This window comes from Mustela nivalis (assembly GCF_964662115.1).
Source record: "Mustela nivalis genome assembly, chromosome: 14".
Taxonomy (NCBI): Eukaryota; Metazoa; Chordata; class Mammalia; order Carnivora; family Mustelidae; genus Mustela; species Mustela nivalis.
The window spans coordinates 57,270,151-57,284,896 of NC_139033.1; the positions used below are offsets into that span (position 1 = coordinate 57,270,151).

The 14,746-nt window shown below is 39.3% G+C and overlaps 1 protein-coding gene across 2 annotated transcripts in view; it reads right to left on the bottom strand.

The window, feature by feature from the left end:
- Window positions 1–14,746, bottom strand: part of ASXL3 (ASXL transcriptional regulator 3) — a 187,131-nt gene that overhangs the window by 80,447 nt on the left and 91,938 nt on the right. For both annotated transcript variants that reach the window (XM_082699674.1, XM_082699673.1), the window contains 2 exons: window positions 8,617–8,734; window positions 7,527–7,646 (listed from right to left, as the gene is read on the bottom strand). In XM_082699674.1, coding sequence (XP_082555800.1) covers window positions 7,527–7,646; window positions 8,617–8,734 — 238 coding nt within the window. The remainder of the gene's footprint in view (window positions 1–7,526; window positions 7,647–8,616; window positions 8,735–14,746) is intronic.

The window sequence follows — 14,746 nt, forward strand, 5'->3', positions numbered from 1 at the left end:
CACCACAGAAATACAAACAAGTATTAAAGAATATTATGAAAAATTATATGCCAACAAATTGGGCAATCTGGAATAAATGAATAAATCCTTAGAAACATATCAACTACAAAAACTGAAACAGGAAGAAATAGGAAATTTGAACAGTAACCAGAAAAGAAATGAATCAGTAATAAAAAATCTCCCAACAAACAAAGTCCATGACCAGGACCAGATGGCTTCCCAGAGGAATTCTACCAGACATTTAAAGAAAAATTAATACCTATTCTTCTCAAACTATTCCAAAAAAACAGAAATGGAAGGAAAACTTTCAAACTCATTCTACAAAGCCAGCATTACCTTCATTTCAAAACCAGAAGAGATCCCACTAAAAAGAATTACAGGCCAATATCCTTGAAGAACATGAACGAAAATATTCTCAATAAGATACTAGCAAATCAAATTCAATAGTACATTAAAAGAATTATTCACCAAGATCAAGTGGGATTTATTCCTGGGCTCCAGGGGTGGTTCAATATCTGCAAATCCATCAGCATGATACACCACATCAATAAAAGAAAGGATAATAACCATATGATCCTCTAAATAGATGCAGAAAAAGAATTTGACATGAAGCAACTCTTTATTCTTGATAAAAAAACTCTCACCAAAGTAGAAACCAATAGAATATGCCTCAACATTATAAAAACCATTTATGAAAGACCCACAGCTAAAATCACCTTCAGTGGGAAAAAACTAAATGCTTTCTACAATGGTCAGGAATAACAGAGGGATGTTCCTGAGAGTTATACTGGGTAACTCTCATCATTGTTATTTAACATAGTACTGGAAGTCCTAGCCTCAGTACTCAGACAACACAAAGAAATAAAAGTCATACAAATTGGCAAGGAAGAAGTCAAACTTTCACTTTTCACAGATGACATGATACTCTATGTAGAAAACCCAAAAGACTCCATCAAGGTGTACCTGGGTGGCTCAGTTGGTTAAGTGTCTGCCTTTTGGCTCAGGTCCTGTGATCCAGCCTCACACTGGGCTCCCTCCTCAGTGGGGGAGTCTGCTTGTCCTTCTGCCCCTCTCCCCTCTTGCACTCTATCTTTCAAATAATAAAATCTTCGAAAAAAAAGACCACCCCCAAAATTGCTAGAACTGATACATTATTTCAGTCAATTCACAGGTTACAAAATCAACATACAAAAATCTGTAGAATCTCTATACACCAATAATGAAGCAGCAGAAAGTGAAATTGAGGAATTGATCCCATTTACAATTGTGCACAAAACAAAAAGATACTGAGGAATAAAACTAAACAAACAGGTAAAAGATTTGTACTTAAAAAGTCTAGGGGCTCAGTGGGTTAAAGCCTCTGCCTTCGGCTCAGGTCATGGTCTCAGGGTCCTGAGATCGAGCCCTACATCAGGCTCTCTGCTCAGTGGGGAGCCTGCTTCCTCCTCTCTCCCTGCCTGCCTCTCTTGTAATCTCTGTCTATCAAATAAATAAACTATTTTAAAAAGTCTAATGCTATGTAAGTGTTCAATAGAAACTAAGGGTTCTATAACACTTATGAAAGAAATTGAAGATGACACAAATAAATCGAAAAACATTCCATGCTCATGGATTAGAAGAAAAAATATCATTAAAATGTCTATATTACCCAAAGCAGTAGAGACATTTAATGCTATACTATGCTACACTAATGTTATACTATACACTAAATGTAATCCCTATGAAAATACCACCAGCATTTTTAACAGAACAAACAATCCTAAAATTTGAATGGAATCACGAAAGACCCTGAATAGCCAAAACCATCTTGAAAAAGAAAAGCAAAGCTGGAAGCATCAATATTCCAGACATCAAGCTCTATTACAAAGCTATAGCCATCATGACAGTACAGTACTGGCACAAAAACATATTCATAGATCAATGGAACAGAATAGAAATCCCAGAAATGGACTCACAAGTATAATATCAACTAATGTTTGACAAAACAGGAAAGACGATCCAATGGGAAAAAAGTCCCTTCAACAAATGGTGTTGGGAAAACTGAACAGCCAAAGGCAGAAGAATGAAAGTGGACCACTTTCTTACACCACATACAAAAATAAATTCAAAGCGGATGAAGACTTAACTGTGAGACAGGAAACCATCAACATCATAGAGAAGAACACAGGCAGCAACCTCTTTGACAGCAGCTGTAGCTGATGGGGAACCCTCTTTACACTGTTGGTGGAAAAGCAAACTGGTACAGCCACTATGGAAAGCAGTATGGAGGTTCCTCAAAAGTTAAAAATAGAACTACCCTATGACCCAGCAATTGCACCGATAGGAATTTACCCAAAGGATACAAAAATACTGATTCAAAGGGGCATGTGCATCTGATGTTTACAGCAGCATTATCAACAGCCAAAAAATGGGAAGAGCCCAAATGTCAATCAAATGATGAATGGATAAAGAAGTGGTATGGATACATAATGGAGTATTACTCAGTTATCTAAAAGAATGAAATTTTGTCATTTGCCATGACACAGATGGAGCAGAGTCATTATGTTAAGCAAAATAATTTAGTCAGTGAAATACAAATACCATATGATTTGATTCATATGTCGAATTTCAGAAACAAAAAGGATGAACATAAGGAAAAGAAAAAAGTGTGTGTGGGGGCAAACCACAAGAGACTCTTACCTACGGAGAACAAACTGATGGTTCCTGGAGGGCAGGTGGGCAGGGGGATGGGCGAGATGGGTGAGGGTATTAAGAAGGGCCCTTCTTGTGATGAGCACTGAGAGTTATATGCACATGATTATAAAAAAAGATGTCAAATCATGTCTATATAACACTGTGCAAATTATTTTGGATGATAGGATTTAGGGACATTATTCGAATTTTATTTTAATTTTCCTTCATTGATTTATTTTAAAAGTCTGTAACATTTTATGAAGCCAGCAAAATTGTAAGTCTTCACTACAAAAAGATTAAACCAATAAAATACACTGGAATGAATCCTAGGAGTTGGGCTCAGTAAAGACATTTATCAAAAACCTCTCAGAGATAATCCATTAGAAGACTAGATTTGTTTAACAAGTACTTTTTAAACTCCTACTGTGTGATCATGTAGGAAGAAGCATAATTAAAAACTGGTTTAGGTCAATGACCCCCAGTTGAAGGAACTTATATTTCAGTTAGGGGAAAATGTGAGAAATTAATACAAAACAAGTAGAAGGAGAGAATATAATTAAGCATTTTTTTTCAATGTTTACAACCCATCCTCTAAGTGCCCTAAGACCATGGGATGATAATGTAGCCAGGGTTAGCACAGAAAGCTCCATAGGGGAAGTTTTAAATGAGTTCCATCTTTTGCTCAGGCCAGGAGAGAGGCTATGAAACAACTGATGAGGCAAGAAAACCCGTACTTCAAATCCAATTTTCAGCTGTCACCAACCTTTCATTTCACCAGCTGCGGTTTCTACTGCCTGATTACTTGGTGATCTAATATTTACTATGATACTAATTTGCAAGCCCTCTGACAATAAAAGAGCCCAGTAGATATTGTTAGCATTTGTTTGTATGCTTATCAGAACAGTGTTTCTACTATGTATGATGTAAAAATGGGTGACAGACCTATTTTTATTTTAATATCATTAGAGAAACAATCTTTAGACCCATTATTTTATTCAATGGCACCCACTCACTCTGTTACCATGTCTATTCAATCAGAGAGCCACTCAGAGAAATAGGCTCATAATTTTCATACGTAAGCCTGGACAAAAACAACCAAACCAAAGAAAATAAACAAAACAAAAACCTATGTTAGAAGTAACGGGTTCCCATGCTTAGTGATAGATTTCTCGTAAAAGTTTCAAGATCACCATCATAAGGACTAGAATGATTGAGGGAAACAAATCTTCAATAATTTTTTAAGAAAGATTTATTTATTTATTTTACAGAGAGAGAGAAAGAGAGAGCAAGTGAGGAGAGGCCAGAGGGAGAGACTCTTCAAGCTGACTTCCCGCTGAGTGCATGGCCCTGAGATCATGACCTGAGCTGAAACCAAAAGTTGGACGCTTACCCAGCTAACTCACCCAGGCGCCCCCAGTAATTTTTTACTGTGTTTTCCTCACCCTCTCCAGGGAAGCTGGCATGTGAAGGGACCTGAAGGAGGTTTGTAGTGCATTCTTCCAGCAGTTTCCCCAGGGAAGCACCCCAGGCCCTTGGCTACAATGCATGAGGTTCCAGACCCAAGTGAAATCTCTACCTATTTGAATAAAGTGAGTAGCCTGCAATTTGACTGAGAATTGCCATAGACCAAAAGGAAGCACTTGGAGGACAACGAGAAGTATTTTATATCCTGTTAGGGAAATCTCACAGTAAGGATGACAATTTAGACTTACACCCTAACCTCTGATTTTTACTGCATTTAGTTTCAGCGTTACCAATGTCAGTTAGAAAAGATTCCACCATTTGTTTTGTTTCAGAATGATTTCAACAGGTTAGGAGTTCTATACAGGGACCTCTACCTAGAGAAGGCAATGATGGCTCAGAGCACATTTCTAAAACTGTATGAATTAAAATATCTGACCCTGATGGGGTGAATGCCAGGGAGAAACAGCCCTCCCTGTCTGGCTGGCTACTGGGTGTTAGCTGGTTCATCTTTCTTTGCTGTGTCTGCTGCTATACAAGAATGACCCTTCCTAGGAGCACAGGACCATTTTTATTCAAGGATGTGTAAGCATGCTGAAACCTACAGGATGTCTCATTCATCCAAACTTACCCCCTCAGCTACCTAAACACAATGCATTCACAACTCATTCAGCTCTTACTAAACGAGAGGGACATAATGGGTGCAGGGAGGACCTCAAAGACAGACAGGAAGGTCACTGTACCCAAGGAATTACCAACTTAATGGCAAAGAGGGGAGAGCAAAATGTAAATAAATATGCCTCAAGGAATCTTAAATACCATTCTGATTTGAAAATGCTTCACAGTATTGAGATTCTTTTACTCTGTAAGATTCATAAGGTCACAGAACATCAAAAACCGTACTTTCTAAAAGATATATGGGGTGTTGTCTAGAAATGGTTACATTTAAGACTCTTTTTTTCATTTCATTTTTCCATTTTTTTCGCTTTTTATTTTACAGTGCTGGGCCTCTACTGAACGCTACCTAAGCACCACGGACTTCCTCGGTGCAGAATAAGTCACTCCCCCCGTTGCTTGCTACTTGGGCATCAGCCCCATTGCTTCCCGGTAATCACCTTCAGCTTCTCTTGGCAGTTTTTTTTTTTTTTTTAAACTTAATGGACTTATTTTAAGTCACATCTTCCTCCATCTGCCTGATTTTACAGGATAGACAGGAAATCTTAGAGTTGCTAGCTCGCCCTTCTCCATGTAACTAGAGAACCTGCATTTTAACGAATGTGGTGGACTCGTCACGTGACAGAGGGTCTACTGCTCCTCTGTGATGTCTGCAGGTCCATACTGAGGGCTGGATGACGTGACATTCAGAACCCCAAGGTAATCGTCTACACTTCGGGGCTAGCTATACCCTGACTAGTGTCTTCGCCATGTCAGTTACAGAAAACTTCCCTGACACCCTCTGGGCTTCAATTTCTTCAGCTGAAAAATGAAAGTAACTCTACTGTACATAATTGTAGCGGTACTAAATGAGATAATTTATCTCAAAAGGCATAGACCACTGCATTAAATATGGGCAGTAAATATGATATCACTTCTACATCCCTTCATTAAAGTAGCTTCATTATTCCTTTACTTTGCAGTCTCTTTTTTCTCTTAAAAGTTTAGGTTAAAATGAACACAGTGGTCTCCTTTATCAACTTTTTAATTTGCTAACAAGTCAGCTGAAATAATCTGACAATACAATTTTTAACATGTTAGATAGTTATTGCCACGCAGGGCTTCTAGGTTACGGTGGTTAGAAGACAAGAGCTCTTGACTAAAGACCTGAATACCTGGCAGGATCCGGAGGAATAATACACACTCTTCTTGACTCCCAATCCTGAAGTTAGCCAAGTAATTACATAAGGAGGCCCCTGTGCCTTGAATTTTTTTTAAACTCATGATATGGCATTGATTTTACTGACGTTGGTAGTAGGTCATTTTTAACTGAAGGTCACTGACTTTTAAATTACTTAGGGTATCATAACATGGCATTTTTTAGTACATTCTTTACATATCACTTTCCCATTATAGTTTTCTATTTTAGAAGCTACTCCTATTAAAGTACTTACTTTTCAACCCCCAAAAGACTAGGAAAAAACATAACAACATATATATAAGTGAGGTTATATAAAACACACATTCATGCATTTTGGGCTACACAAAATATTATAAAATTATTTAGCTTTGGAAATAATGCAAAAGAGGTAATTATGTTACACACTAAGAATATAAAACAAATATAAATTCTGCTTTCCTAAAGAGATCTTATCTAAGGATTTATAAATCCTATTCAAAGACTTTTTATTGAAAGCATGCTCCCAGGGTTTAGCAAAATTCCTGGTATACAATAGGCAATCAGTAAACTTTTATATATAGTATATAGTAAACCTTTATCTACAGAGGGAGAGGGAGAGAGAAAGAGAGATAGAGAGGGAGAAATTAAGTAAAACTCTCACTTGAATTTTATAAACAGATGAACTACATATAAGAATTACCCTCAGTTGCCAAGAAAGTAAGTGGCAGAACCAATAATAAAGTTCAGGTCAGTGATTTTGAGTTTCTACCAACCATTGTACAAAACGTTACAATGACCCAGTCATTATCATGACCCTTCCTTGGAGGTGGACCAGATGAGAGAGAGATGTGAAGCCATTAGGTCCAGACATCCAGCAAGGCAGGTTCGGGAGAGAACTACAATGTTCAGCTCTGGACAGGTTTATTTTTGTCTCTAATTCTCATGTTACGCTTTCCCTGAATGCTGTTGAGTTACTGAGGCAAATGACCAGGAAGGAAATCGGCAGAAGAAAACCTGGTGCTGACTTGCAGGACCCGGGGACTGTGCCTCCTATACTTCTCGGCAATTTTACACTATTCTTCCGACAAGCACTACTGAATATTTCAAGCAGCACAGATAAAAAGCAAAGCAGAGCAGCTTTACGGCAACAGACCCCAGTGACAATGTCCTTGATGGCTGAATGAACTCTTTCCCAAAAGTTGCATTTTTTTTCCTCCAATACAGTATATTCTGATAAACTGAAGCCCAGTTGCAGCAACAAAATATGGCACAGTAGATAAAACCATGACTTGGCAGATCATTTCTTGACTACACTGATCACTTCAAATCTCCTATCTGTACCCAATAATATCACTTATAAATTCAGCAGTATGCTTAAGCCCAATCTGTTGGAACTGTATTTTCTTATTTGGTATCTTTTTTGGTTTGGATAAACTGGAAAGACTGTTAGGTTTCCCTGTTTAACCATTAAAAAAATGTTCTAAGAATTTTCCATCATTTCATTGAAAAAGATATAAATCTCTAAAATGTGAAATGACATAGTCTATTGAACACTCACCCAAACCAGACTTTTTTAATCGTTTTAAGTGCTGACTTGTTTGTTTTCCAGTGGGAGATTTCTGCCCATGTTTCATTTCTTTATCTGAACTGTCTGCTTCACCATTTTTAGATTCGGATCCTAAAAAAGGAAATAGTTATTATGTCATTATCTTCCTCTTGCTGTCCTTGAAAAGAAAAAATCTAAAATTATTTCAAAAACCATAGATATAATCTTCTTTTCTATAAGTTAATTCACTACCTTTGGCCACAATCTGATTCCTCTGCTGGATATAAAGAGAAAAGCCCAATAAATCAATCAAACAGAACAAAAAGCAAGAACAGATGGCCTAATAGTGAAGTCAAAAACACTTTCACTGATCTGATAGCTTTTAAAAGAAACACTCAGATCCTTTGTAAAAACACACGGATAAGCTTCGACAATTCTACACCATTTAGAGATGATGCAAGACGGAGACAGAAACATGAAGGAAGAGGAGAAGCTTGAAGACCAGGAGAGATCATACCTTTCTAAATAACTTAACATTGAAATAGGACCAGAAAATGCAAACATCAATCTGTAATAAACAGAATGGTACACAGCTGATAAAGTGACAGAAGGTAAATTAGAAGAAAAGGTCAGGGTTGCACTGAGGTGAGAAGAATGTTCCCAGAACACAGAAACTAATAAAGGATGGCTGATTTTTGCAGCAGAAGACTGAAAAACAAATTCACACTCACGGAAGAACTGCTTTTGATGGCACTACACATCAGCATGTGGTCCACCATTAAAGTTCAACATTCAAACAAAAGCCAAAGCAACAACAACAAAAAAATCCACGGAGCAGTACCACCATTTCCTTACACCTATTGACATTAGCAAATGAAGTCCTTTGATGATGAGCGCGCTGGTGCCTTTTATTCTCTTGAGAGCGAAATGCCCTATTAGTTTGGACTCACTGAAAGAGTCAAAAGTATATAAAAAAAAATTTAAACTGAAACCTCAAGTAGAAATATTATTCGGTTGCAGAGAAAAGTCGTGACATCTCTCTCAGTGAAGAAGTCTCCTCCGGGAAGAAACTGGCCAAGCATACAGCATTTTAGCTCTTTACCTGAAGGCGAATCCGACTGCTCATCAGACACCTTTAATGGTGTCAAAACAACACGAGGAACAGTCTTGTTTACCATCATTGAGACTCCATTTCTTCTCTTCTGCTGCTGCCTCAAAGCCTACAAAACATGATAATAAAATGTAATGTAAAAATATAGCCAACATGATTTCTCCTAATTGAATTAAATGATCCATTTGCCCATCATTAGATACAACCTCTTAAGAGACTTAAATTCCACAGAGTCACTAATTTGTCCTGATTCTCAATAGTCATCTTCATGTCATTTTCCCTCAAAAGCAGATGGTCGGGCTTTGGCAAAGGGCAGCTACCTGAGCCCATTTCGAGTCTAATTCTGAAAACAAAGCAGTGCTTACAGGTCTGTTCTACCTTAGCCGTGTGGCCTGGGAGCCCATGCAACTTGAAACCATGACTCCCAAGTGAAAGAAATGTAAAATAAATGTTTCGAGACCGGGATAAAAATAGATGTGTCTGCACTTCTCTTGCAGGTGCGTCCTCTCCAGTGCACTGCTCGGTCAATCAAGTTAACACCGAGTGTCGTCAGTATGTACGGCAGGTAAGGACTACGGTATTGACGCACTCGCTCAGCCGTGGGGAGCGCTGCACAGAATCACTGAACATGGCAGGAATCATTTATTTCTGTGAAGGGAATGAGTCCTAATCTTGGAAACCTTGCAGCACTTGGCTTCTGTCTGCTTGACTTTGGGCATTAACCTTCAGAACACGAACATGACGGTGTTCTGGCAAATCCAGGAAGGAAGAAAAAAAAAAAAAATGGAGACGAGAATAAATCTCTGCAAATGGGAGTGCTTTGTGTTTCATAAATGAAACAACCACGGTGATGATAATGTAATAAAAGACATTTAAAAGTTCTGAAATACAGCTTATCCGGTGGATCGCTTTACACAGAAAATTACCTGTAATAAAAAGGGTCTTCAGCACGTGAAACTGAAGAGACATTAAATTCACAGTTACAGGGATGCTAAAACTCCTCGGAAGGTTAAAAGGCTGACCACAGACAGCCTCAGACATTTTTATTCCTGGCTTCTGTGTCATTTCGACCAATTTTATAACAACTCAGTTAGCTGATTAATGTTCTTCGACTAGAAGTTGTCATAACCGCCTAAAATACTGCCTTGCCCGTGTATCCCCTGCTGTCAGAAACACTGTCATTTTATTTGCAAAGGGTATTAGTTGAATGCCCAACTTGTAGATCCTAAGATTTAGCAATCAAATAATTATAGAAGTAAAAAATTAAATGCCATTTAGATGCGAGAAGGCCTATTCAGATGAGATTTAGAATTGGATGGAAAAGCGGATGGCTTGGGAAATCCAATACAAATGATACTGTTGGCTAAGGATAACACAAGCGACTTCCCTTCAGTTCTGACATCTGCTGAGCTTTTATAAAGTAGCAGGCACTGGGTGGGGGACAAGGGTTACAAAAATGAGCAAAATGTCCTCCTCCTCGCCTTCAGCTTGCTGTCAATAATGTATTTGATGAGCACATGTGTGCTATCAAATATTTAAGACATTTACCCTTTCTTTCCTCCAGGTGTACACAACTGCATTAAATCTCCACAGCCCGGTGAAGAGCTCAGAGCACTTTATAGACATTAACCCATCAGTCCAACAATAAAACACAACGAGGCAACACGGTGCCTTATATTACAATTAAGTCCATTTTTGCCCACTCTGTAAGACAATAAAACTTGCACAAAGAATGATTAACTTTTAGGAGTCTATGCGTCATGCTCATCAACCTCTTCCCTTGGCAATCCAAGTGGGTATTTTAAAAGCATTCATTTTATGTTAGGGTGGGTAGGTACATATTTGAAAATACTGGTTAAGAAAAAAAGTGGTAAAATAACAAAGGGCCTACCTAGAACCTGGAATCATAAAGATGACAAGTCTTTTTATAGTACTTGTGGTAAATAATTATTAAAGTGATAAAAATTCTGTCCTCAACTTTTATAGCTGAAAGGACTGTCCTATAGACAAATTAGTAGTTGGACAGAAAGAAACCATGACAGAGATGAGATAATAATAATAATAATAATAATAATAATAATACGAGGCATCTGGGTGGCTCAGTGGGTTCAGGCCTCCCCCTTTGGCTCAGGTCATGACTCAGGGTCCTGGGATTGAGTCCTGCATCGGGCTCTCTCCTCAACAGGGAGCCTGCCTTACCCTCTCTCTTTCTGCCTGCCTCTGCCTACTTGTGATCTCTGTCAAATAAATAAATAAAATCTTTAAAATAATAATAATAATAATAATATTAATAATGGCAACAACAACCCATAGCATCAAGGTGGAGCCAAGGTAGTGGTAGAGGAATACTAATCAATATAGAGACCATTCAATGATAGTTTTCTAAATATGTATTTCCTGCTCAGAAACTTGGACAAGTTCTAAATACAGTATTTATTTATTTATTTAAAGATTTTATTTATTTATTTGACAGAGAGAGATCAAAAGTAGGCAGAGGCAGGCAGAGAGAGAGAGAGAGGAAGAAGCAGGCTACCCGCTGAGCAGAGAGCCCCATGTGGGGCTTGATCCCAGAACCCTGGGATCATGATCTGAGCCGAAGGCGGAGGCTTTAACCCACTGAGCCACCCAGGCGCCCCTAAATACAGTATTTTTTTAAATGCTGAAATGAAGCAATGTATCCATAGGTGACCAAAACTAAATGTCCACCATATAAAATAATTGTCTTAAGTGTATTTAAAATATGCATACCTTTCTGTTTTACTTCTGAAAAAAACATTCATTCTATTTGACCCTGAATAACATTTCTAGGGGGATACAGCAAAAGCTGGGAGGTTGTTTTTTTCCCTGTGAGGCTAGTCAGAGCAGTTCAAGTAGAGAGCTGCTCGGCAAACCTGGGGAGCATCCCAGGCCAGTTATCAAAAGGGGCATCTCGATTCCAGTTACTGATCCACAGTCACTCCAGGCTAACCTGCGGATTCCAGTTCACTTCCCAGAAAGCAGGATTTATCTGACTCTGGAGACAAGGGACAGCTTCCAAGCAGATCAGAATGTGGGTGGAGGTGGCGAAAACAATGCGCAGGAGCTCAGCTGTCTGGGGCAGAGTGGGCTCCGCACAAAACTCTGGCATCTGCCGTGTGCGTGAGGCGGGCAGTACAGCGGCCCATGAATTATAGTGATTCCTGTTCTCTTGCTGGAGGGTGTTCCTCCTGCAAGTAAAGAAGCTAACTGTCCATGGGGTTTTGGGTTGTCTAACTCGATTTCTGCAACGAGGTGCACATCAGTCGCTTGAACATATGCTGCAGGTCTCCTCACGATCCCCTGAGAAATGGGCAATGTTTTTCTGGACACTGGGGTGAGACAGTGAAAAAGGGGGAGGCTGAAGTAAGTGAGAAAAGCACACACCCCATGAGGGGAGGCAGTTAGTACTCAAGAGATGCAACACAATCGGATTTTAAGGTGATTTTTCCTGTTTTTAAACAAAGTACCAAGCAAAACAAAGATGACTCTGAGCTAAATTCAGCCTGAGGGCACCAATCTCTGAGATCTTCTACACACCATTCCCAATGCTCCTCACCTCCCCAAATAAATGGGTCTGACCACTGCCCAACAGGTGTTAAAACCCCCCTCTTCTAATGTGCTGATCTGCAGAAGATTGGGGACCGGTGCAGAGGCATCTTAATAACTGTGTGAGGTGATGGGTAAGGGCAAGGTTGCAGAGTCAGAGAAAGAAGGAACTAAGCAGCTGAGCATGCTGGGTAAATTACTTGGCTAAAATCTCCCTATGAAACAAATACAATAGTGTTGGTAAGATATTTTAAATAGGAGATCCATAGAAAGGTACTTAATACTATTTGTAGCATATAGGAAATATACAATAAACGTTACTTCTTATATAAATGATCCATTCTGCAATGAGTGCGTTTTTTTGAGGACTTACTCTGTTGTAGTACACTGCAGATCCATGGCAACGAACAAGACCAAAAAAAAAAAAATGTTTTATTTTACATTTTAGCAAAAGACTGACAAGGAACCACATAAAATAAGCACAACAATTTTACACACATACAAGCACTAAGAAAATTATGCCAAGACGAGGAGGTAGAGTAACTGGGGTGAGAAGAAAAATCTCTCGAGAGTTAACAGTGGAGACAAAACCCAAATGACAAAGAACTGGCCACGTGACAACAGTAGAATCTCCAGTCAGGGAAAGAGACAGTACTCAGACCTCTATCAGGAAAGGTCTTTGGTGGTTCAAGGAATAAATAGCTGGGGTAGCTCGGAAGGAGGACTAGGAAGATTACAGAAATGGAAAAGAATTCCCTGAAATGACTGCCATGGGTTTATTAGGAACAGGAGATTTATGTTCAAAGCAAAGGCAGCTCTACAAGTCCGGTCTCCCCCCGGGCACACTCTAGCACTTGTGCCCCCAAGACGCCACAGAGGCCCAGCAAAGAGAAAGCACAGTGTGTCTTCCACCAAAAGAGCGTCCTTCGCCTTCATTTTCAGGCTCCACTGCATGAATTATGTTGTATCTCACACCCTGGACAGGTTTCTTAATAGTTCTGAGCATTTGGAGCAATTTAGGGAACAGGGTCCTGGAACACTCTGGCAAGCCCTCTGCCTCAGAGCCTCTGCCTGAATTCTCTTCCGTGCGTGCAGTGCTCTTCCCTCAGACGACCGCATGGCTCACCTCCTCATACACTTGACACTTGACTCAAGGCCTTAGCCCATTTGGGCTGCTCTATCAAAATACCCCAGACTGGGTAACCTGTAAAGAACAGAAATTCATTCTCCACAGTCTGGAGGGTAGAGGCCTCGATTACAGTGCCAGTGTGATCGTGACAGGCCCCCCTGGATTGCTGGCTTCTCTCTCGCTGCACCCTCACACAGCAGGCAGGGGCCAGGGAGCTCCGGTGGGGTGTCTTTGTAAGGACACGGATTCCATATATGAGGCTCCAATGCTGCAACTTAGGCACCTCCCAAAGAGCCCATCTCCCAATACCACTACACTGAACCTTAGGATTCCAACATATGAATTTGAGGGGACATAAACCTTCAAATAACACACTCTTTACTGCTTTTCCCACCATATTCTCTATTCCCACCACCCACTCTAATTTATTTCCCCCTATGGAAAATATATTATACTGTGTAATGTCGTTTTCTCTTCCCTTCCCCAACCCAGAATATAGACTCTGAAAGGCAGGGATTGTCATCTTTTTTATGTTTTTTATGTTCACTAACATATCCCCAAGTGCCCAGATTACCTAGGCTACACCAGGTGTCCAATAAATAACTACTAAAGATAAATAAAAATTCTTAGAAATAATTTTAATAAAAATAGAAAAGCCCTCTTCTCTCTTTAAAATAGGTAAGTGGTTTACTCAAAAGGCAGAAATCAGCATGAAACAATCAAGAAATAACTTTATTCTCCTAATATTGCCTTACACATTTCTGACCAATTTCCCTTTCTCATTTCTGGACAATATTTTACTAGAACACATAGCTTCTTGGGTCGCCTTCAAGTATTTATACAGTCTCATTTTCAGGCTTAAAGATATGAGGTCTAATATGAAGCCATCTTTCTGCTCTCCCCAGGCTACACATAAGTCTCAGCTCAAAAAACTTCATTAGCAAAGAGATTCCTGATTTTACTCATCCTCCATTTCCTTCTTCTTTTTCTAGGTGCCCCAGGATCAGAGTTAAATGCAAGGTAAGACAAGGAGAAAAAGAGGTCAAAGTTGTCTCACCTATTGCTATCATAGTCACAGCATCACAATCTTTGGGAGGCAGAAGGCCAGCTGCTAGTTTTGTATGATGTACGTTATCTAGTTATACAATGATGTTAACCATATATCTATTATCTACTTACAACTTTATATATAGTTATTATCTAGTTATAACTATTTAGAGAGTACATATCATGTATATATTTGTGTGTGTGTGTGTGTGTGTGTGTGTGTGTGTATGCCTCCTAACAGTGTGTGAGACAACAGGTTTCCTTCCTGGGAAAAATTCCACCCATCTCTAGTGTTTCTCTCTGAGTCTTCCTCTCACTGAGACTGTACCTCCCTTCACTAAGATAGAGAAGATGTAGCAGAGCTCTATCCAGTTTTATAAA